The sequence below is a fragment of the Nilaparvata lugens genome, chromosome 2, assembly GCF_014356525.2.
Source record: "Nilaparvata lugens isolate BPH chromosome 2, ASM1435652v1, whole genome shotgun sequence".
Classification (NCBI taxonomy): domain Eukaryota; kingdom Metazoa; phylum Arthropoda; class Insecta; order Hemiptera; family Delphacidae; genus Nilaparvata; species Nilaparvata lugens.
Genome location: NC_052505.1, coordinates 19488979 through 19514885, shown reverse-complemented (window position 1 = coordinate 19514885; position 25907 = coordinate 19488979). Strand labels below are relative to the sequence as shown.

The 25907-nt window shown below is 34.2% G+C and overlaps 1 protein-coding gene across 2 annotated transcripts in view; it reads right to left on the bottom strand.

Moving 5' to 3' along the window:
* Positions 1-25907, bottom strand: part of LOC111049409 — a 49457-nt gene that overhangs the window by 1080 nt on the left and 22470 nt on the right. Inside the window, exons 8-16 of one of the 2 annotated variants that reach the window (XM_039420736.1) lie at positions 23573-25289; positions 20826-23479; positions 18643-18838; positions 13011-13206; positions 10281-10467; positions 8243-8416; positions 6449-6601; positions 4637-4729; positions 1697-1909 (exon numbers count right to left, since the gene is read on the bottom strand). In XM_039420736.1, coding sequence (XP_039276670.1) covers positions 1697-1909; positions 4637-4729; positions 6449-6601; positions 8243-8416; positions 10281-10467; positions 13011-13206; positions 18643-18838; positions 20826-23479; positions 23573-25289 — 5583 coding nt within the window. Of the gene's footprint in view, positions 1-1696; positions 1910-4636; positions 4730-6448; positions 6602-8242; positions 8417-10280; positions 10468-13010; positions 13207-18642; positions 18839-20825; positions 25290-25907 lie in introns of both variants that reach the window. The other variant, XM_039420735.1, reaches the window with a different exon arrangement.

Genomic DNA, 25907 nt, shown 5'->3' with positions numbered 1-25907 from the left:
ATTTCCATCAAGCTGTTTACCCTGTTGTCAATATTTGCAGTTGCAGAAGTCTTCAGGGTGAATTACAGCATTTAATTTGAACTTTCGTTTGATAATAATTATTATTTTAATGATAAAATAATAGAAAATGAACTAGATGATAAATAGAAGAAGTATACAGTTATATATCAAAATAATAAAAATACAGTAACTGAATTCACTATGAAAGATGCACACTAAAAAATCAATGCACAATATAATACCTAGAGTATAATAATTATTGAACAATATAATTATGTAGAATATAATATTTTACAATACTCTAAATAATTATTGTAAGGCATCATGAAAGCATGAGTATACTAGAGATTAGAATGATGTAAATTAGTAAATTGAAGAAAAAAGAATGGAATGTCTGTGTAATGTACTACCACATAATGGGGATAATTACAAGCACAAATTACAAAATGTTGGACCACATACTACTCGACGAAATCACATGAAGTCCTTCGGAATTGGGAAGGGAAAATCAAAAGAAGATGTCCAAGTGTTCCGAACAACTATTGAAAATTCTTTGAGCTCTACTCAAAGGAATGTTATAAAGGCTAAACGTATTGGAGCGAGAAATGTGAGCAATTTAACTTTCCTTCAAGTAGAGCTTTATTAGAAATTTATTTTTGATTGTGATTTGATTTCTTTTATTTCTTTTATTGTATTGATTTGAATAAAATTATTGATTGATTGAAAGCCGGGAATATTACCCCGCGAACCATTTCTTGCCTACATTTTGACGTTTCAAAGGCGAAGATACAGGACGCATACTAAGTAACTAGAGGAAAAATTATTCTTTTATATACATTCCTCTTTTATTTATGGCCAATAGGAGATTGAAATAGTTATTTGTGCAACTAGTGCGTAAAGTGACAGTTTGCTGCACCGAAAGAAACGTTCACGCACGAGTCGTAGACGAGGGCGGAATGGTTTCTTGAGTGCAGCAGAGGAACTTTGCGCACGTATTTCACATTAAATTTTTCCTACAGTTACCATTGAATATGAGAAGTGGTTGATTATGGGTAAAATGATGGCTGAAATCCATCAAATGTTTGTCTGTATAATTTTGTTATTAATAACAACTTTAATTTATTTTAAACTTGATAGTCCAATTGAAATTAATAATCAATAATTTATTCAAATTAAAAAATTAAATTAATCCAATTGATTTGAAAATTTTAATAATTTTGAGTAGATCTCAATTTCTAAATAATTTTTCAACCAAATCAATTTATGAATGAAAAAATATTATTTGAAATAAAGAATAATTAATAATATTCAAAATGTATAATTTGATGAGTTCTCATTTTTATTTATTTGAAAATCAGAAAAAATATATACAGAACAAATTCGCATTCTAAATACACGCAAACAATGTCAACAGTTGATTGGGATGGCTGCAAGATAATACGCAAAGTATTAAGAGTACGCAAAGTAATACTTTGCGCACTAGAGCGGAAAAGTGATTCTTTGCGTTCTGTAATCAGTGCAGGAATGGTGTCACTTTTCAAGGTAACTGAAAGAAAAATAAATTAGCCTCGTAAGTTCTTGAAGTACTATAAGTTGATATAAAATTTGAAAAATACATAGAATGGCAAGTCTCAAATCGTATGAGAGTAGAAATCAGTACAATTAAAGGTGTTAGTGTAATTTTGAAATGCTTCACCTTGAGCTTTGATTAGATTGTTTTCCGTCATCAACTCGAGCCATCGGACAGGTTTTAGTCGTGCAATGAAAACCTTCATCAGCTCAATCAGCTGCAATGACACCTTTCCATTTCGAGGCTTCCACTTGATGAGCAGTTCTGCGCATAGCTTCATGTTTCCTCTGCTCAATCTGCACAAACTCTCAGCGGCTACTGCCTCGATCATATCATCCGCTGCAACAAATGAAAAAATAGTTCCATTAAAATTAGGTAATAGTATCTTACGTCACAAGGACGGGAAGGGGTCTTTTGCAGGCGAGAATGATGTTTCTAGTCGAGGCGTTAGTAGAATTTTATTCAAGCACTACAAAAGACATTCACGTCCAAGTAACGTACACTATTTTTTGTAATAATAATCTAAAGAAGAATAATTGAGAAATAGAAAACATTACCTGCTTGTGCTGAACTTACTACATGCATTCTATAAGCATAATCTAGTTTACAAATTCCGAATCAAGAATTTTGTGGAAGTTGACAAAACTTCCACCTGGAGCGCTGAAGGTGGTTTTTTGTAGCAGTTTTGCTGTTCCTATTTCGGAACTAGGAAAAATACTCGACTGTAAAGATAACATATGGTTTCATTACAGTCGAGTATGCTGTAATGAGAGTCACATGTTTAATTGTTCTGCGAACAGCTGTTTACCGGCTTGATTTCATGGAAAACAGCTGAGATTGAATGACTATGACAAAATAGCTGTTTACTTCACGAGGACAGGAAGTGACTGATTGAAGGGCCAAGCATGATGTTTCCAGTCGAGACTGGAATTTCATGCGAGCCCTGCAAGAGCAATGTGTGACGAAATGTGTACACCCACATGTTCAACACACGTGTCTTGTCATTAGTGGATAAGCTAAAAAAAACTAATAAAAGGTCCGAAAAAGGTGGCCAATTCGGCAGTTGATTATAGAGATCACTAAGATTGTGATGTGGATTCAAGTGAATACAGGCAGGAGAATAAGGAAGACTGGAAAAAATTTCCTCAGCTTCATTATTATAACCAGTTTGTAACCAGGTAATCAGGCCTTGTGAATCAGACAAAAATTATCAATCAGTGATTGGAGAAGAAAGGTGTATCAACAATTCTTTCAGAAATGTAAGAATAAATCAATTAGTTTACGGTACTCAAGTAAAATCCAAATTAGAAAACCAAAATGATGAATGAAAACTCTGTAAGAGATCAATGTAGAAATTTCATGAATTTGTAAATAATTGCGACGTGAAAATCTCAATGGGCCATATGAATAAAACCAAAGCATGGAGCATACGGTTTTGCACATGAGCATTATGTAGAAGCATAAGCATTTGCTCATTTTTTATGAATAAGCTTTACCTTATACTCTTACCTGAACTCTGGAGCAAATGCTCACGTAATTTTAAGATTTTTCATCAGCTGATTCGCCTTTGTTGCCTTACTTTGTTTTTATAGCTCAAGTAAGTGCTAAATATGCAAGTAAGAGACACCGCTTGTGTTTGCCTCGTCTGCTCTGTTTTCTATTTATGAATTAAGTTTTAGGTTAGTTAAGAATTTTTGAAATAAAATAAATAAAAAGCGTGAAAAAATGTCCTCTCTATAATAATCTTCAGCATAATCTTATTATATCAATAGCCTTCTTATAATCGTCTACACTCTCATCTTCTTAAATGCCTATTTCCTATTTTGTGATGGCTATCTTTATATCAGATAGCTATCTTATGTATTTATTATTTTGTAGGAATAATGGTGATAAATATTATGGTTGAATCTAAAAAGAGTTATATAGTTCTCAACTATTGGTTGTGATCGTATCTTGTATAGTTTCCTCTTCCTCATACGAATTACTTCAGCCATTTTACTATGAGCAAAAGGTGAAAAGCTGCTCTAGACTAGACTCACCTTTTTTGAAGCATTTGCTTTAAAAGTTGAGCAAATGCTCTAGTTTATTCATACAATTTTGAGTATAAGCTTTTAATTTTGAGCAAATGCTCAAACTTTTTTTTTTTTTGATGAGTATGAACAAAAGATTTTGCTCACGTTTATTCATAGAAAATGAAGCAGATGCTTCATATTTTAGAAGTATAAGCAAATGCTCAACTTTATTCATATGGCCCATTGTATTGATCCTTCTGAAATATTGAACCTTGTTTTACAGGCTTCTAAATCAAGGGATGAAGCCATACTGGGAATCTTGGAATAAATCGTCTCTACCGTATTAAGTTACCTTTCAATCGGATAGGCCTTATAATCTTTTTAACTTCGCTAAATCAAATTAATTTTTAATGCTTCAACTCTTTCGACAGACATCGATTACGTGTCAAGTGGAAATGAGAACTGAATGTGCACTGTATTTATAATCTACGAGGGTAAGCTGATAAGTAATGCTTATAGAGCACAAACAAAATAACCCCCAGAAGCGAGCCTGGTGACATATGGAAGTTCTATTTATCCTCTACAGGGCTGCGTAGTTTGAAGGCGTTGCGTTCATCCAGTTTGGTTTGGTTAGTGAAATAATGAAACAGCTTTTTTCTCAGCAGTTGAAAATTTGACAGCGCGTTGTTTAATTCGCGTTTACATAACACCAAAACACGACGCCATTCTTTCACTAACCAAACCAAACTGGATGAACGTAACGCCTTCAAACCATGCAGCAGTGTAGAGGATAAAAAGCACTTCCACATGCCCCCAGGATCGCTTCTGAGGGTTATTTGGTTTTTGCACTACAACAATATGTCCATTACTTATCAGACTACCCTCGTAATTATTGGCTCTTGATTCAACTATAGTCTTGGCTTGGAATAACTTCCAACATGAAAATTAATTTTCATCTTCAACCATGAAGTTGAAAATTCAGATCAAAATTCAGCCGACTAAATTTTACTAGAAAGAAAAGACAGTTTGAAACAATATTATAAGGGAGACTCACCTTCAGGATCAGTGAGTAAGGTGCCAATAGTTCCCATTACTAAATTCAGTTTGCCGGTATACCGACCCTGTAATAATGGACGGAGAACATAACCTGAAAACAAACATCGCCAGAGATTAGTTTACGGAAATACAGTTAGGGATGAATACAGTGAGACTAATTCAAAAAATTCCATCAACTTAGAATAGAATGACATTTTTATTTGTTCAATTGGCGAAGTTTGGAACTTATCAACTTAGAATAGAATGACATTTTTATTTGTTCAATTGGCGAAGTTTGGACAGTAAAGTTCAATCTTCCACTTAACCACGACTTATAGCATAACCACCTCTAATACAAGGCCCTGGCCTGTGATATTGCAACGTCGCAGTGTAGGCCTAGAATCTAATATATGATTGCTGAAAAATATTTTTAAAAATACCAGCTAATCTTTTTCAGCAATCATATATTAGATTCTAGGCCTACACTGCGACGTTGCAATATCGTAGGCCAGGGTCTTTCTTTTATTAGAAATGGCTATGCTTGTAGTCATGAAAGACTAGTTTTGTATTAATTGAAATTATCAATAGCATCAATAAATTCTTCAAGTGAAATATCACAAATAGAGAAAATGAAACACATTTTTGTCGAATGTAGAAATCAATTGTAAATAGTTAAAAAACGATTATGGACAGAAAAGCACAATATTAGCCAGAATAGTGAAAGGAACTAGTATTTAATTTGATTGAGATCTCTCAATGCCCCTCAAAAAGGAATGTCATTCTATTCAAGTAGACAGTGATAGCCTACAATTTTCACAAGAATTATATTTCAATTAAATAGTTAAATTATAAAATTTTAATGGGGCCCTTTGATCGTCAACTCATCATCATTAAGTAAATTTTCAGTCAGGAAATGATATTTTCGTTATATCATTCTAATTACAAGGTTGTCAGCCTCAGTATTAGGTCAACTTTATCAAAAGATTTCTGTTTATGGACATGAGGTACAGAATCGTTGTTTTCAATAAATAATTCAATTGCAAAATCTAATCTATCTATAATTTAATAAAGGACAGATTTGGCTTATACATGTACGTGATAGAAAATACACGAATAACGCTTTATCACGTCTGGACCGATTAACTTGAAATTTTGCCTATCGATTCTCAATTTACAGAGGATGATTAATCATCCATTTCAGATTCTTCACGATTTCAGTTTGTCAAGTTTTTAATTAGACCCTTGCGGAGCACGGGTCATGAATAAAAGCTGACCATTATTTTTACGAGATTAAATACCGGTTTGACTGCCTATTTTACAGTCATAAACATGTATGATTTCCTAGCGCTAACTGCGCTAGTAAACTTATATATAAAAAATGAAAAACTAACACGGCAGATATGTAAACAACATCGGGGCATCGAGCTTCGCTCGTTATTTTTATTTGTTGATAAACAGAACACAATTCTCTAAAATGATCGTGTTTATATTTTACAGCTGGCTATTTGTCAGCTTATGAATTTCGGGGATGCGATATTTCGATTTTCCACAGAATCACTCGCTCACTTTATACTATCCACAGACGACGAAAGTCTCAGCTGTTTCAGCCAATAATGAATATTATCCTTTTAATGTCGTTCAGCGAGTTTTCCCAAGGATGAGACCAAGTGCAATCGAATTTTTATATCATAAACCTACTATGTTCTCCAAATTTCGTGAAAATCTTCAGAGCCGTTTTCGAGATCCGTTGAACATAAATAACTAGATATAAAATAACCAGATATAAAAATATATACAGAAATTGCTTGCTTAATATCATAGGATTACTTACTTGATACTCTCATGGCATTGATAGCAGCTGCACTGTTATTCTTGTTCAGCTTGTATTCATTCAATATAGGTAACAATGTGCCTTCAACCACAAACTTCACGGTCCAATGCGGTCCAATTTTTTTACAGAGTAGGGCGACTGCTTCAAGTGCTCCTATTTTTGTAAGGAAACAACAAAAATCAATAACATTACACAATCAAACAATAATGGAATAAGTATGATAATGAAGTCACACTTTGGCTAGTGTATACCTCATCCCTCAAAAATGAGGGTTGAAAGAAGTGAGTCAATAACTACTTAAATAAATAAGTAGCTTCACATTGGAAAATCAATAACATTACACATTAATCAAACAATAATGGAATAAGTATGATAATGAGTCAATGTCTTACCAAAGTATATATTAAAAAAAAATGAGGGTTGTAAGAAGTGAGTACAAATCTATCATAATAAATTAGATCTGTAATGATTTGCAGTTAGATATATGATTGAAGAGGTTGAATGCACCATTCTCTGACCTCTCAACACTCATTTCAGATTGAAATTGTCTTGATCTTAATAGAGAGGTTTAAATGTACAATATGATAATGAAGTCAATGCGTTACCAAAGTATAGACTTGAAAAAATAAGGGTTGAAAGAAGAGATTACAAATCTTCTATCATAATAAATTGGATCTGTGATTAGTCTCAGTTGGATTGAGAGCGTTATGTACAATACTCTCACCTCTCAACACTCATTTCATATTGAATTTGTCTTGACCTTCCTCAAGACAAAAATAAGAAAATTCAAACATAAAACGTTCTCTCAAACAAATGAAGTTAGAAGATATTCTTATCAAAACGGACAAGTTAAATTAGTTTGATTAGTTTCTTTTTGGTTGTTAGTTTGTTTTAATCAGTTTTCTCGATATTTTTCTTCCTCATCAATTGCTGTTTCGAACACAGTTCCCTTACATGTAAATTCACAAAAGGGAAAACTATTGTAATTTTCTGTTTTGCTAGATAATCATAGCACATAACTACTACTGGACTATTAAGGAAACAGTGTTAATATTGATGTTTTTTCTTGAATCATTATAGCGAGATTTTTCAAGTTATGAAAAAAATAAAATTGAAGCATCTTCAAATAATAACAACATTGGTCTCAAAAGAGAAAATTATCGCTAAATAGAATAAGTTTGGAGCTTAGAGCATATCTTTCTCTCTCAATGCTGTGGAGCCTAACCAGAGCTATAGTGAGGTTCACGTTATAAAGTCAATATTTGATTAACATTGGTGTTGATATCATTGTCTATCATTCGGCAAAGCAGATAGCACACTATCCTTCTCTAGCTCCGCAAAGTTGCCAGATCGTTTCTTAACAATGTAGAAATATAACATATTAACAAAATATATAATCTCAATTATAAATATTTATCTATCATGTCATCATTGAAGAATATATTTTCTTGGCAAATAAAATATAATTTATTACTTTAAACAAGGATGAATATATTTTCTTGACGAATATAATAAAATTGATTATTTTAAACAAGAATCATATAGGTCATTATTACATCAAATATACCGGTATCAGCTATCGTCTACAGACTGCACAGGCAAGGCAGAGAATCGGCAACGCTGTTTTCCCATCTTCCTCCACTGCCATTACAACATGGACCTCACTATAGTACAGGAAGATTCAAAAACAGTCCCCAATAATTTCCCATCAGGACAATACAAGATTAACTTCAAAAATACTATTATTGTAAATCAGTAACTCCTGCATCATATAACTCCTCAAAGTTAACTTACCTTCGGTATTAATTCTTCTCATTAAATGCTTGAATACTTCAATTGGTTCCAATCTTGAATAGCCGTAATATTTGCGTAGAATATGTTCAATCTTCCTTATTTTATACACTTGATTATGGTCTCTCATTATATGATTCAAAATAACTTGAGTGATGCCCAAAGACAAGGGAGATGCTGAAACAAACAAAGTTTTCTCTTAATTTTTCAAGTTGAGTGAGGTGATCTGAAAATTAACATTTAATTGAACCGCACAAAGTTTTCTACACTTGGTTATCACATAGAATAATAATTCACGGTGAAATAATTAATACAGGTGAAATTATAGTTACTACAACCAATAAAAAAGTGTAAAAACAATACACATGTGAATTAGAAATCTGAAAACAATAATTATTATTACCGTAGTAGAAAACACAGTTAATGATAATACATTTCTGTCTCTCATCAAATTATGAGTAATTTGAAGAGGAATTATCATGTAGAGAGTACACTATTCCAAAAGTTACCAAAGGTATTTTAATGTTAAGAAAGCTGAAGGAAATAGTATCTTTGAAAATATTATTAAATGTTTATTATAGTTATGTTCATTCTCATCTTCTTTATGGCACTATATTATGGGCGAATGGCAGCCATTCAAAATCTTTATTTGTATTAAAAAAAAGAGCTAGATTAGAACAATTTGTAATGTGCCTCCTTTAACTCACTGTAAACCGTTGTTCATTAGATTGGGAGTCATGAGCTTACCTTGTATTTTCATGTTTAATTGTCTGCTTTTTGTAAAGTCAAATCTACATTTATTCTCAACTCATGACAACATTCATTATTATAACAAAAGGAATAAATCGAATCTGAGGAATGAGTACTGCTCTTACAAATCCAGCCATATGAGTTTTAAGGCCTTTTCAATAGTTTTATAACCATTTACCAAATTTTCGAGGTTTGACGCTCAGGGAATTTAAACTAAGAATTAAGAATTTTTTTATAAAAAAAAATATTTTTATAGTGTAGATGAATATTTCAATGTTAACATGGAGTCTATCTAGATTTTAAGGTAATTGCTATTGTTGTATGATCTCTAATATAGTTTGTAATATTGACGTGGCCGATACAAATTGTAAAGTGTTTGTCTGTGGCAATAAATGATTTGATATGATCTGTGTGGTCCTTCAAGTGCAATTTCATCAACTTGGGTCCTTGAATTATGTTTCATTAGGACATTTTTTCATACATTTTCTTGAAATTCATTCTTTCGGAACGTAGTAGAATTTGTAATTTTAGACCTGAAAATACACAATATTCACAGTGGCATGTATCCACTATTGTCGATATATTAAGGTCAAGATTATAGCTTTTATATAGTAGCTTCTAATTTTCCTGAGAGAAAAGTGAATTAACATCTATAAAACGTAGTTCTTCTTATACTTCGAGGATTACATTATGCCAATAATATAATATAAAAAGTCTAAAACTTAAAAGTGGCCTGCCATTAATGGTCACAACCAGCAGTTGAATAAGGCAAGTTTCAAAAACATTTGGAGATTTTTCTATCTTGAACTGAGAAGTTGATTTTTTACAAAATTGACCTACGATCTTGTTGAAAAGAGGTTCGATTGCTTATCGACTATCTCCGAAAATACAGATAGCAGTTGAATTCAATTTATTTCATCTGATTCAATTAAATTATCTCTTAGCTCATCACTAATCCTATTATATTAAGCGAGCAATTTCTGTATACCCATATATTTATATCTGGTTATCTGGATATTTATGTTCAACGTATCTCAAAAACGGCTCTAACGATTTTCACAAAATTTGGAACATAGTAGGTTTATGATATAGAAATTCGATTGCACTAGGTCTCATCCCTGGGAAAACTCGCTGAACGACATGAAAAGGATAATTCATCCTTGGAAAAACAGATGATAGTTTCGTCGTCTGTCGATAACATAAGATGCGTGTGCCTGTGTGGGAGATCAGCTGTGTAATCAATTAGCTTACCGTATCTCTCAACTTATTAAATTGAATTAGTTCTAGTTACCTGTTTCTAAGGGCTGAGCAAAAGGCAGGAGAGGAGGCCACATAATCAGAGCAGTGTAGACCATAGGAATTCCTGCCATCTTTTTCCGATACAAAGCATCATAGATGAATGACCGCATTTCTTCTACCTCGCTGTGTATTCTACACAGAATTGTTAGAAATCTTACATACAGACAGTAGCGTGTCACCTGCAACCAATGAATACAACTGAATTAGTAGAGAATACTAGAAGAGAATACAAAATAACTGAGTACTTGGAGAAACTATATACAATAGAAGAAGAAAAGGAAGGCCAAGGAATAGATGGACAGATGATGTAGAGCAGGATTTGAGAACGTTTGGAGTTCGAAACTGGAAAAGGCAGGCAGTGGATCGGGAGAGATGGAGAGATGGCTTTGTGAAGGAGGCCAAGGGTTGTAGCGACCTGAAGATCTGAGGAGAAAGTAAGTAATTGGAGAAACTGTTCACAAGCAAATTAGAACATTACAATGATGAATGAAAACTTTGTAAGAATCAATGAAAGTCATGAATTTGTGTATAATTGTAATTTGATAACTAGAATTATTTTTTGCAAAGGATCCAACACACAAGTTCTCGAATATTTCGAATGAGTTGCCAATGAATTGCTAAAATGAATAACGAACTATTTCGGACATGAATAGACATTATTGTTTGAGGATTCCGAATGTTGATCCACATCATATTTGAATTTTTGAATTTTGTATTTTTGTATTTTTGAATTTTCACTATGAAGCCCGGTCCAGACGCTCAAGTTGCTCAAGCAAAAGACGGATCGTTTGGTTCAAGCAAAAGACGGATGTAAAATTGCGTCCACACGCATCCGTCTTATGTCGTCCGTTTTCCTATTTTTGTGCTCACAAGCTCAGTTCGTCATTGAGTGAAATGATTTTCATAATTTCATGGTTAGTATGCCTGTCATCACCTTGACAATGATGTTTGACTTCTGTCAATGACCGATGGAAATTGGGCTTCATATGGTTCATTGAGTCGGAAATGTATACGGTTGACATATATCCGGTGGATGAGTAATAATTATATCGTATTTTTTCGCTGATTCAACTGGATAATGCTATACTTAACAACATAATGATAGAAATATTACTGATAATCGCTAAATGGCTTTGTTTACATGTCATGTCTCGAGACTCAGTGATTGTAAATGGATTGAAATTTTGTAGATATTATTCTTATCAACAATATAGTACATCTTAATATATCATGATAGTAAATCATAATATCAACATCAAATTCTGAGAGTATCATGAGAATCAAGAAATAAAAAAGGGTTAAATGGCGTAATATACAATCGATTAAAAAAAACTTGCTTATTTTTAAGTACTCGCAAGACATTTTATTAATTTGAGAGCGCTGAATCCGAATCTGAAATCACAATTTCTCTAACTCGATTTTTACGCGATTTAGGTTTTGGTGGATAGGCAAAAGACGGACGGTTTGATGGAAAAAGAATCACGGCCGATACATTTCAAGTTTGACGACTCAAGCTTGAAGACCCATCCGTTTTACCGTCCAGACGCAACGACTTATATGCTCCGACTTTTGCTTGAGCAAAAGACTAAAGCTAAATTTGAGCGTCTGGACCGGGCTTAAGTTGGGGTCTACCTTTTTAGTGTTGAAAATTGATCACGATTTCACATTAAAATCATAAACTCATAAGAAGAAACGTTACAAACACCAATAATGGACAAAGTTTAAAATAATATGATTATTTAAACAATATTAATTATTGTTATAAAACAATAAATGAATTACTTTAGAATTTACAACAATGATAGGACGATTATATTCGTGATGACTCATTTACATATTTTATAATAGAATTATTATCAATTATTATGAAAAGTGTAAATTTAAAGTATTGTGCGCACTATATATAACCTTAGTGTCCGGTTTCCCATCAGGGAACTTTGGACTATATACGGCGAGGTGCAACTACCCTTGGGTCTCCCCACCATTCAAAGCCATACGCTAATAATAATACAATTATTCAGTTAAAAAAGAGTTATTTTTATAGAACGCTTGACGGATGGTTAGTATCAGCTTTCAATTTACTTGGAGATATTACTGTATAATAATTATTTCAAACTAGCAGATAACCCGTGCTTCGCAAGGGTCTAATTACAATCTTGACAAACTGAAAAATTGACTAACTGAAATCTTGAAGAATATAAAATAGGCCTATAACCATCCTCAGTAAATTCAGAATCTATATGCAAAATTTCAAGTTAATCAGTCCTGTAGACAGATGTGAATTTCCTATCCCGCCAGTTCTTTCCTTTATTATATTACAAAAATTCCAATGAAAGCTATATAAATAAAACTATAGGAAAAAGTTCTTCGATGAATATTTGCAGTAGCAGAAGTCCTCAGTTCTATTTCTATAACTTTAATTGAATATTTATTGGAAACAATTATTATCCAGTTATATAATATTCCAGCAGTTGGTTAACAGTTTATTCCTATAGCCAGTTCTTTCCTTTATTATATTACAAAAATTCCAATGAAAGCTATATAAATAAAACTATAGGAAATAGTTCTTCGGTGAATATTTGCAGTAGCAGAAGTCGTCATTTCTAAGCTTTCATAGGATATTTGAAATAATTATTATCCAGTATTAATAATATTCCAGCAGTCGGTTAACAGCGATTTCTAATAAAAATATTTAATACTTGGATAAAGACAAATCAATTACCGTTTCAGATTCTTCATAGTTGAGCAGAAACCTTCTCAGTTCTGACAATAAAGATTGGAGAAAATGTGGATGGTTGACAGTGTCTGCGCACAATTTACACGATATTGTCAAGACTTTCTTCTGGAGATCGGTGAGAGGAGCGGGTCCATCCAAATCCACCTCGCCTTCGTCATTGTACAATGTGTCAACTATCAAACTGTAAACAACAAAGTGCATTGATTATAAAACAGAGTAGAATACAATTCATAAGCAAGCATTAATATGATCAGAAACATCTCCAACAAAAATTATTTTCAAACTGGCAAGTGCAGTAAGCCCGATGAGAAAAGATGATAGATTTGGCAATTTACAGTCGAACCTCTCTATAACGAACCTCCACTTAACGAAATCCTATACACAACCAATTTTTACCTGGTCCCATGACATTTTAGAGTTTTTGCTGCTTATTTACCTCTATTTAACGAATTTCGGACCTCTCAACAACAAAGTTTTCTCTTGACTTCAACATACAAAGTAGTAGTGTGTATAGGAAGCAGACGGTCATTTTCAAGGAATTCTTTAGTTTCAGCAGAAAGGTCATTGGACTAAAAATAATGGCAATTCAGTTAGGAAGAAGATAGAGTGGTTGACAGTCAATAGAGAGTGAAACACATGTCGGAAATTGAATGCAAGTTACTGGAAATTGAATTCCAAGAGCTTGTCATTATTGTAGACCAGGCAGGTGAACGACTGGACTTTCCCATTCTTGCTTTTGACACACATTTCAATTCTTTGAACTGACTATGATGATGATGATGAGTGTGACGAACCAGAGGAGAAGAATCCGTCAGATCAAGAAGTTCTAGAGGCTTTCAAAATTATCAGGCAAGGGTTAAAACTGAAAAATAGTGTACCAGACTATTTGAATAGATGTGAGTCGTTTATCGAACATGATGTTTTATTCAAATGCAAAATTCAACCGATATTACTCACTTTTTCAAATATAAAACAAAAAAATCTGGTGTGGTACACTCACACAACTTTCCTTGCTCATTGATCTATAAGCCTTATTAACGAGGATAATTTAGAGGAATAACATTATGCCAATTGGCGGCGAAATAATTAAAACTACGATTATACTATTGTTATTGTGTTCAGAGTACATTTTCCTTTGTTTGAATTATGAAACTTGTGGACTTTTCAAAAGTTGTCAAAACATCTGTTCTACAAATGAAATATCGACGTGAGTTCTTTTGAATAAACTGCTCTACCCACCTACCTCACGCACGAGAAGGTTACAAAGTAAATTTCTCAAGGATGGGGTGGACCCTCTGTTAATTTCTCAGGGAGGAGACTCATGCCAGTTAATAGAACTGATATATATATATATATATATATATATTATATATATATATATATATAATATATATATATATATATATAGGGTATGAATTTGAAAAGAATCGGTCAAGTCATTTTTGAGAAAATCGTGATAGAAATTTAAAAAAAATTCATTTTTCTCAGGAATATTACGGAGCTCCTGCAATTTTCCCAGAAATGAGACTCATGTCAGTTGATAGGGCTTATAAATAGCCATCTAGTGTATAAATTTGAAAAAAATAGTTAAAGCCGTTTTCGAGAAAACCGTGAAAAACATGGTTTTTCAGTCATTATCCGCCATTTTGAATTGAATTTTATTGAATTTCTTATTGTCGGTTCCTCATGGTATAAGGACCTTAAGTTTAAAATTTCAAGTCAATCGGTTAATCAGGAATGGAGTTATCGTGTTCACAGACATACACACACACACAGACCAACACCTAAAAATCATGTTTTTGGACTCAGGAGACCTTGAAACGTATAGAAAACTTGAAATTGGGGTACCTTAATTTTTTTGGAAAGCAATACTCTCCTTACCCATGGTAATAGGGCAAGGAAAGTAAAAATCAGACTGTATAATTATTCATCATAAATCAGCTGACGAGTGGATTATAGATTGCATGCCATGACGCATGCAATGTAACTTGGTGAAAAATCAGCTGCTGTGTGGACTATTAATTGTATGCCTCATTGAATGCAATTTTCATGCACTATTAAATGAACTATTGATTGCATTCAATAACGTATGCAATAATTAATAACTAAAACAACAATATTGTCTCTCGACCTTTCTCTGCTTTGAACTCGGGCTGACCTATTGTCAATATGTCTTGAAGGAGATAAGCTTCTGATGTTTGCATTTTTGATACACCAACCCCAAACGGCCATTATCCGTTTTCACACCGATATCTCGCCGGCACGACATACAGACAGGATTTACTCAGATGGACAGTATAAGAGGAGGCTGTGGTTTATAACTGCGCGAGGTCTACTGTTCACAGTAGCAATGAGGCATGCAATACTGATTACTCGAAGTAGCTGTTTAATTTCTCCCGACTTTTCTCTGCTTTCAACTCGGTAATCTTTTTATGATTTTTGTTTTTAACTTCGCGAGGTCTACTTTTTGCAGAACTACTAGTTTTAGTTATTAATTGCATGCAATCAATAGTTCATTCTAATAGTGCATAAAAATTGCATTCAATGAGGCGTGCGATTAATAATCCACACGATAGCTGATTTTTACTTTCCTTGCCCTACTACCATAGGTAAGGAAAGTATTGCTTTCCAAAAAAATCTGGTGTGGTACACTCACACAACTTTCCTTGCTCATATTCGAAACTACGATCAGACGTTTGTATATGTGTATATATAATTGTTTTCAGAGTACTTTTTCCTTTGTGTAAATTGTGAAATTCAATGATTTTTTTAGTCGTCATTTTTTTAAAGTCGTCAAAACAGCTGTTCTACAGATGAAATATCTCGACTATGTGTTCTTTTTATGAACTGCTCTACCTACCTACCTCATGCACGAGAAGGAGGTTACAAAGTCCATTTCTCAAGGATGGGGTGGACCCCCCATTAGTTTCCCAGAAAGGAGACTCATGCCAGTTAATAGAGCTGATAAATAACTATACAGAGTATGAATTTGAAAAAAATCGGTCAAGTTATTTTGAAAAAATCGTGAAAAACATGGTTTTTTAGTAATTATCCGCCATTTTTCTCAAGAATATTACGGAGCTCCTGCAATTTTCCAAGGAAAAAACTCATGTCATTTGATAGGACTTATGAATAGCTACCCATGGCTTGAATTTGAAGAAAATCGTTAGAGCCGTTTTCGAGAAAACCGTGAAAAACCTGGTTTTTGGTCATTATCCGCCATTTTTCTCAAGAATATTACGGAGCTCATGGAATTTTCCCAGAAATGAGACTCATGCCAGTTGATAGTGCTTATGAATATCTATCCATGGTATGAATTTGAAGTAAATCGTTAGAGCAGTTTTCGAGAAAACTGTGAAAACATGGATTTTTAGTCACTATCCGCCATTTTTCTCAAGAATATTACGGAGCTCCTGAAATTTTCCCAGAAATGAAACTTATGCCAGTTGATAGGGCTTAAAAATAGCTATCCATGGTATAAATTTGAAGAAAATCGTTGGAGCCGTTTTCGAGAAAACCGTGAAAAACATGGTTTTTTAGTAATTATCCGCCATTTTTTCCGCCATCTTGAATTGAATTTTATTGAATTTCTTATTGTCGGGTCCTCATGGTATAGGGACCTTAAGTTTAAAATTTCAAGTCGATCGGTTAATTAGGAATGGAGTTATCGTGTTCACAGACATACACACACACACACACACACATACACACACACACATACACACACACACATACACACATACACACACACAGACCAATACCCAAAAATCATGTTTTTGGACTCAGGTGACCTTGAAACGTATAGAAAACTTGAAATTGGGGTACCTTAATTTTTTTTGGAAAGCAATACTTTCCTTACCTATGGTAGTAGGGCAAGGAAAGTAAAAATGGGAAATTTTTTGAGTTATTATAGTATTTATAGTGAAGTTATTGACAAAATAACCGTATTTTGCGTTGCATCTAAAGGTGCGTACAGACTTTCGCTCTGCTCCGCAACCGAACGTCACTCCAGCAGAGTGATTGATGATCGACCGGGGAGCAACAGTGGTTCGACCGGGGAACGCGAGAAGATCTAACATCTTCCGTAACGTTCATGATGGGTGCGACTGCAGAGCGGGGGCGGAGCGACTGCGGTACGATGGAGGAACGAGGGCGGTACGAGGGCGGAGCGTGCTCGGTGCGGGTTGGAAGCGCGTATATGTGTAGCCTACGCAGCTTAATAGTAGTGTAAAAAGTTGAAAAATATTGCTACAGAGTATGTACTTTGATTAAACTCCACTAATAGTACAAATCAAGCTTTCTGGAAATAAATTGGTGAGTTTACTTACTTATTACGTTCTACAAATATTAAAAAAACATGTTTTTTTCAACAGCATGAATTTTCAAATTTCCATATTAATATTGGCCTAATAGGTACCCTACCTACGTTCGCGATGATATGTTTCATGTACCATGTTCATTTATTTACCGCCGTGATACGATATTATGAGATCCATAGGATCGTGGCAGTTTTCTTGACAGAACCTCTCAATAACGAATACCTCTCGGCAGCGAATTTTTTTCGGGATAATCGAATTCGTTATACAGAGGTTCGACTGTATATGTTTACATAAAGGTGCGTACAGACCGTCCGTACAACCTTGTACAACCTCCGTACAACGTGCGAACAACCTCCGTACAACGTGCGAACAACCTCCGTACAACGTGCGAACAACCTCCGTACAACGTGCGAACAACCTCCGTACAACGTGCGAACAACCTCCGTACAACGTGCGAACAACCTCCGTACAACGTGCGAACAACCTTCGCTCTGCTCCGCAATCGAACGTCACTCGAGCAGATCGATTGATGATCGACCGGGGAGCAAGAGTGGAACGCGAAAGGAGCTAACATCTCCCGTAACGTTCATGATTGGAGCGTGCGTGGAGCGATTACAGAGCGAGTGCGGAGCGTTTTGGAGGCGCGTTTATCTGTACGCACCTTTGAATGCAAACTTGCAAGTGCAGAAAGCCCAATGAATGAAATAAAAATGATAATTTGGTATTTATTTTTGTAAGAAATAGCACCAATGAAGTACCTACAGAATGCTTAAAAAATATAAGATAGAGAGAGAAGGATATGAAGGCTCATTGAGAACCTTCAAAACTCGTTCGATGAAATACGTTTGATGGATTGAGTTAGTAACAATTTAATAACAGGTGGTAATACTGCTTATATGAATATAGTGAGGTCCAAGTTATAATGCCCGATTCAGTGTGTGTGAGTTCTTCCATTCAAACCAACAAACAAGAAGCACCTGGATGCAAAATGCTGCATCGCGCCTCCTCAGGTGTGAATCCAGCTAAAGTTTGTCATAAGATGCATGAACTATTTGGCGGTACGTAGTTCGCCGGGCCAGCTAGTAAATAAATAAATATCCAACAATTCGTTGCGGCAGCATATAATTTCAACTAACACCAATAGAAAAATATCCATAACACTATTAATATAAGAAAAAGCTCAAATCATTGAATGCACGAATACTGTAATTAATCAATTACGTTATTGTAAGGTCCGGCTTCTAGGATGCTTATTAAATCGGACCTATGTTTTAAATCGTGAATATGGTTCTACTTACTTTGCTATCACGTTGTTTGGTATCCCTCTTAGTTGTTCCAGACATTCTGTTACGACCTCAACAGTCCAGGGTTCACATTCTTCACTGTCTTCACTGTCATCACAGGTGTCAGTTTCATCGGCCACGTTATTTTCCAACACGGCCCTGGCCACTCTTGTAAATACATACTCAGCCACCTCACTATCCTCTTCAGATTCTGAAAAATTAATAAATTATAGGGAGTAATCTACAGAAATTCTAGATGTGGATAGTTGATTCTTCAATAATTATTGTGGATAAAGTGTCTATCCATTTAGAATTGAAATAATTATGATAATAAAAACTAAACTAAAGGTGCATTTTCGTTTGTGCGTAAATTTCCGCAGTCGACAATGGTAAGCATTGTTGACATTCATATTGTCAAAATTTCAAGTGTGCTAAAAAAGCTGATCAAATAACTTTTCATTATTTGAGTTCATTATTTAAGAATCAAAACATTTTTAATAGTATATTGTCATTTGAAAGTATAAACGAGTATAAACTAAATAAACCTCCCTCATTAAAGCATAATTTGAAATAATATTTTAGGTTATTTAGACAAATTGAATCTTCTCAATCTGAGATACTCGACCTGTCGTGGTCGACGACGGCATTTTACGCACAAACGAAAACGCAACTTTAAAGACTAATGATAGTCTTGAGGCAATATTGGATCAATTTTTTTAAATTTTACTTCACTCTATTTAATCTACATTTAAATTTATCAGTTCTTTGTACAAATTTGTACATGTAATTACATAATATTAACAAAAATAAAATGATCAACAATCAACAATTTGCATGCAGTTTGAGTCAAAACAGAGGTTAGGGTAATATGAGAAAGTTTTGTATTTGTATTTTAACAATAAGTTGAATGAGTAAGAAATTGTAAATAAGTGAAAATGGATGTTAGCCAAGAAGTGGCAGCTTTATGGTCGGATAGTTTAGACTGAAGAGCTAGATAAAGTAATGGATAAGGCAGCGGAAATTTTCACCATAAGTAGATAACTTCGGTGAACAAGTTAATTCTACTACAGCCTGTACATTTATAGGACAATATTATATATAAAAAATAACGAATCTAGATTCCCACGGCAAGTAGATATACATAATTACAACACAAGAAATAAAAATAATTTTACAATAAAGAAACACAATAAGGAAAAATATAAACAAGTCCAATAAAATGTATTGGTTGTCTCCCAGGTTGCATAAGACATGAACCTGATAGATTAAAATTTAAGGAATTGCTGAGAGCATATTTGATGGATTTAGCATGCTACAGTATAAACGAGTTTACTATAAAAAAAATGAATTTTATAAGTCACTAATTTATCTTTAGCTTCTAGTTAGTTTTTAGTTTTTGACTTTTTCATGTATGTTATGGAAAGAAATAAATTATTGATTGATTGACTATTACAAATAATTATTCACTTTATACGCATCAAAAGATTAAGAATCCCCTGGTCATTGACTCACCAACAAAGCATAATAAAATCAGTTCATACTTTTCCAGGCATTAAAAATACGGAACATTTGTAAATATTTGAAGTGATGTTTAGGTAATTCTCTACAACAGAGCTTTCCAATCATTTAAATTTTATTAGGAATTAATTCACAATGGTACGTGTTTTCTTTTTATATTAATAATAAAAACTAACAACTTTGAAGATACTTGAATTTTTGTCAAAGAATCCAGTTTATTTCAATATATTATGGAAAAGTTCCACAACATTAATATTCACGCTGCAAACTTAATTAATATCTTTGAGTTCATAAAATAGAATATTATAGTACCCTTTAAAATTAATAAAATAATAAAACAAGAATACAAATTGTAACGTAACTACTAGTTTTGGTGATCACACCATCGTCAGGTTATAAAAATAAATTTTCAATAAACTAGTAGTTACATTAAAATTTGTATTCTTGTTTTATTATTTTATTAATTTCAAAGGGTACTATAATAATTCTATTTTATAAATACAAGAAAGTATCCGTAAATTCATACATTTTAAATTATAACTTTCAGTTTTTTCAGACTTGAAATCTAATAAAAATGAAAGCACTCCTTCCTGATAAATTGTTAATGTATTATGTAACTTTCAAATTGCAGCAAATATTCACAAAGGCAAAGCTAATTTGAATGAAATTATGAGACTCACCTTCCTCGGGGTTTGATTGATCAAGTTTGGAGTAGCCCTTGAATAAGTCCTTTCTGTGGTAATCATATGCCGTAACTATCACATTTTCACATCTCACCATTTTTATTTTCTCTTTAACACATTTTGGAGCATCTGGATTTTCCGCATCAACTGGGTGTGATGATATCGTCTGTGATGAGAGATCTTCTTCTATTTTCCTAATTTTTGGTTGAAGATTGAGCGACTCAGAGTCATCACTCTTACGTTTGTTGGACGACTTCTGTGTTGCCTCACTGACTTCAGAGTAGAAATTGAAAGTGATGACTTTTCCGATGGAAGGTTCAGGGGCGGTCGATGTTTCAGGTAGATCTATTTCCAAACTAGACTCCGTATCAGTTGCAGGAGCTTGAGAAGTAATGGTGGATGTTGTTCTGGGAATCCTTCTTAGACTTTTACGATGTTCAATGCTAATAACAGGAATATGACGTTGACATGTTTTCAAACTAGAAATATCATTTTCATAGCAATTACTCGATGAAAATTCCCCTCCATTTTCTACTTCGCAGTAGTTTTTGTGTGGGATTTCATCATTTTCTTGACAGTCGATTTGTAAAGCACCACCAAAATTACTATGATCATGACTAACGTTGACAGTAATATTAGTTTCCATCGTATTAATAGAGTCAGTTGACAAAAACTCTTCACTATTTTGTTTGAAATGATCATAGTCATTGAGATCCTCGTCATCGATCGGACTAAGCGGGCTGTCTTGTAACGAATCATTCACACAATCGACAAACAAACACGGACGTTTTTCACTTTCATTAGTTTTCCCAGTACTAAAACAAGAGGATAAATGCTCTGACTCACATTCTTTAATGACTGACGACCTTTCACATGCTGCATTCTCATCATGAAGCCTTCCGACTGATAGATTTCTATCATTTTCCACAATCATTGGTTCACTTTCATCATTGTGCTCTCTCAAAGTATTTACTTCATCGAACTGCGAAAATCTCCTTCTGCTGTTGTAGAAAGGATGGCTGCTTCTTCGAATAGGCCTTCCTCGAGTGTTCACATTCCTCGACTTCAAAGAGTTTCTATATCCATTAGCCACTTCACATTCACGCTTTTCACTGGATATAGTATCGACTTCATCAAGATTGTCTTCTGAAACATCTTTCCTATTACTCGGAGACGATTTTGCTTCAATTTGATCAGCGTCTCCACTACCAGGTTTCAAAATACGTTTTCCGCTTCTAGTCAGCATGTAACTGAAATCCTTTGGCACACTTTTACTTCTTGTGATAATAGGTGAACATGCTTCGTCATTTCTTGGAAGAATGGCCTTTTTACTTGTTGTTACTTTGGCTGGTGAAAGTATCTCATTTTCTGCGATCGATGTTTCGAAAATTCTCTTTTCTGAATAATTTGATAGATTTCTATGATTTTCCACTACCAGTGGTTCACTTTCATCCTTGTGCTCTCTTAAAGAATTCACTTCATCGTTATTAAACTGCAAAGATGTCCTTCTGCTGTTGTAGAAAGGATGGCTGCGTCTGTGAATAGGCCTTCCCCGAGGGTTCACATTTCTAGACTTCAGAGCATTTTTATATCCATTAGTATCAACTTCATCAATATTTGGTATCCTTTCTAACGAAAGATTGTCTTCTGGAATCTCTCTTTTATAACTCGGAGACGATTTTTCTTCACTACCAGCTCTCAAAATACGTTTTCCGCTTCTAGTCACCATGTAACTGAAATCTTTTGGAACACTTTTACTTCTCATGTAAGGTGTTTTGTTCTGTCTTGTAAGACTGGTCTCTCTAGTTTTCGTAACTTTGGCTGGTGAAAGTGGCTCATTTGCTGCGATCGGAGACTCGCAAATTCTCTTTTTAGAATAATTTAACAAGTTACATTTGTCATCAACACTACATGTTCGGCATACAAACTTATTACATTTTTCCATTTGTTCCAGTCTGAAAGAACTTCTTGTAGGAGACTGAATAATTCTTGTTTTCTGGATCAGGATAGAATTACTACTTATCATAGTTGTCTTCTCTTTCTTACAATGCTGATCTGGAGGGGTTGTTCTCCCATAATCCAATTGGACAGCTTCAATTTTTTCAACTTGTGGAGAAAAACCTTTGAAGTCGGACTTATCTGAAAGATTTTTAGAAACTGGAGGATTTTCAATAAGTTTGTCTGATGTGTTTGATGTACAGGCCCAACCTTTGAAGTCAGACTCATCTGAATCAGAGAGAATTTTAGAAACTGGAGGATTTTCAATACGTTTGTCTGATGTGTTTGATGTACAGTCCCAACCTTTGAAGTCAGACTCATATGAATCAGAGAGATTTTTAGAAACTGGAGGATTTTCAATAAGTTTGTCTGATGTGTTTGATGTACAGTCCCAACCTTTGAAGTCAGACTCATCTGAATCAGAGAGAATTTTAGAAACTGGAGGATTTTCAATACGTTTGTCTGATGTGTTTGATGTACAGGCCCAACCTTTGAAGTCGGACTCATCTGAATCAGCGAGATTTTTTGAAACTGGAGGATTTTCAATACGTTTGTCTGATGTGTTTGATGTACAGGCCCAACCTTTGAAGTCGGACTCATCTGAATCAGCGAGATTTTTTGAAACTGGAGGATTTTCAATACGTTTGTCTGATGTGTTTGATGTACAGGCCCAACCTTTGAAGTCGGACTCATCTGAATCAGCGAGATTTTTTGAAACTGGAGGATTTTCAATACGTTTGTCTGATGTGCTGGCCCAACCTTTGAAGTCAGACTCATCTGGATCTGAAAGAAGTTTAGGAACTGAAGCATTTTCTAACGATTTCGATGAGCTGGTCCAATTTTCAATGACAGACTCACCTGGATCTACAAGATTTTCAGAAACTGTCGAATTTCCAACTGGTTTATCTGATGAGTTCACGGTAGCAAAACCTTTAAAATCAGATCCATCTGATTCTGAGAGATTTTTAGAAGCTGGAGGATACTCAAAATTGGTTTCTGAAGATTTCAATGAGCAAGCCTCAAGACGATTAGCGGGGATGACGTTATTTGTACCCAATACTCCTTCATAACTATGTTGAGCCGTATCCATTCCAATTAATTCATCCGATAATTTAGAATATTCACAATTTTCTCGGGATGAGTTCAATGTAGATTGTTCATTGGCGAGGATTGACTGATTTGTATTTTGCTCTCCTTCATGGCCAGTATAAATGGGATCAGAAATCATTGGCTCATTAGGAAGTGAGCCTCTGAAATCAGATTCATCTGACTTTGAAACTTTGTCTGGCACTGCAAAACTTCCATCACTATTTTCTAATGATCTTGATTCCTGATTTTCAATTCCTTGGAACAAGATGGTTGAATCGGAGCATTGTGCTCTTCCATTACAGGATTGAGCAGAATCTGGCAGAATTTTGTTTCCGTTTGTACAAATCTTGCTGAATCCCGGAGATGTTTCTGTAGGATTATCAGCAAGCAAAGATTCGGCGTTCTCAGTTGCTTTTGGAATATCAGCAAGCAAAGATGCGGCGTTCTCAGTTGCTTTTGGAATATCAGCAAGCAAAGATGCGGCGTTCTCAGTTGCCTTTGAAAAACCCTCATCTACTTCCGATTTATTAGCATGTTGATCGATTAACGTTGTCGATAGGACACTGGTCTGTTCTTCACAGATGTCTTCTTCCATTTCACAAGGCGGACTTTGTATCTTTTCTGCAATGATGACATCAGGAAATTGTATTTCAGACTGAGTATTCGCCGGTGGAAGTTCATCCGACAATATACTTGAAACGAGCATATTCTCGAAATCACTCACTTCTTCACAATCCAAATCTCGAATATCTGATATACTAACAGAATCTGAAAAGTCGTCGATGCAATCAGGCACATCAAAGTCTCTACGAATTTCAGCAAGTAATTTATCAATATCAAACTCAGCCACATTAGAAACGTTAGGGGATGAATACTTCAGTGTGGGTTTGACATCTTCAAGTCTTACAGCATCAATACAGCTAGCTTCATTAGCAGTCTTCTCTGAAGTTGATGATTTTGATTCCTCCTCCCTATGAGATCGAATTCTTGATGGAATTCCATTGAAGCCAGGTTCCCTGTCCTGTTTGGTGTGATGGGCATTTCTGGATTCATCACTTTTTGTAGATGGCATTTCTTCTTTGTGGATTGAATATGATGAGTTTCCAACATGATCACGTTTACTTATTGTCTTGAGGTTGCATTTCGAAGTATTACTTGAACTGACATTGCGCAATGAAGTTCCTTCAGTACATTTTGGAAGAGTAATGATTGTTTCCTGTTTAGTGTGATGAGCATTTCTGGATACGTCACTTTTTGTAGTTGAAATTTCTTCTTTACGGATTGAATAAGATGAGCTTCCAACAGGGTCAGGAGCCGCAAAACTCTTTTCTCCAGCGGATGATAGCATTGAAAGTTCCATCTGTATACTTGGTCCTGAAAAGCAGAATTTTAAAAACAATTAGATAATCTTCAATTTGAGCCGGGACATAAAATATTATTTTGATTGGATAAATAGATATAATTTCAAAATAATTAGAAGTCTCTTCAACTTCAAACGCAGTTCAACAGGAAAAGTGCCGCCAATATGCCTATTTTAATACATTTCATGTAATCAATATTATTGCACTAACTTCAAACAGAAAATTAATTCAACAGATTTTCAATAAATCAAAAAGCCTATCTTAAATTTGTTTTCTTTTTTATTTAACCTAACATAGAAGACGTAACTGGAGCAACTATGCTAAGACAAGTCAAAGAGCGTTAATAGTTCAGTATGTTCTATTCAAACTGTTAACAGTGATTACGTCATTGACAAAATAAGTTTCATTAAATGCAGTATTCCCAATCAATTGAACTGATAAAAGATTTTATATGGAGACATTATACACACATGTTGTTAGTCATGTATTGTTGTGTCATCACAGCAAAAGGCTTCGAACAAACTTTTTTGAGGTTAGGTTTTTGTATCTTCGATTTTTGTTGTTAAGTTTTCCTTCACTTCACTATTTGAGGTTAAATTATTTTAGTATCATTATAATGTATAATTTTCTA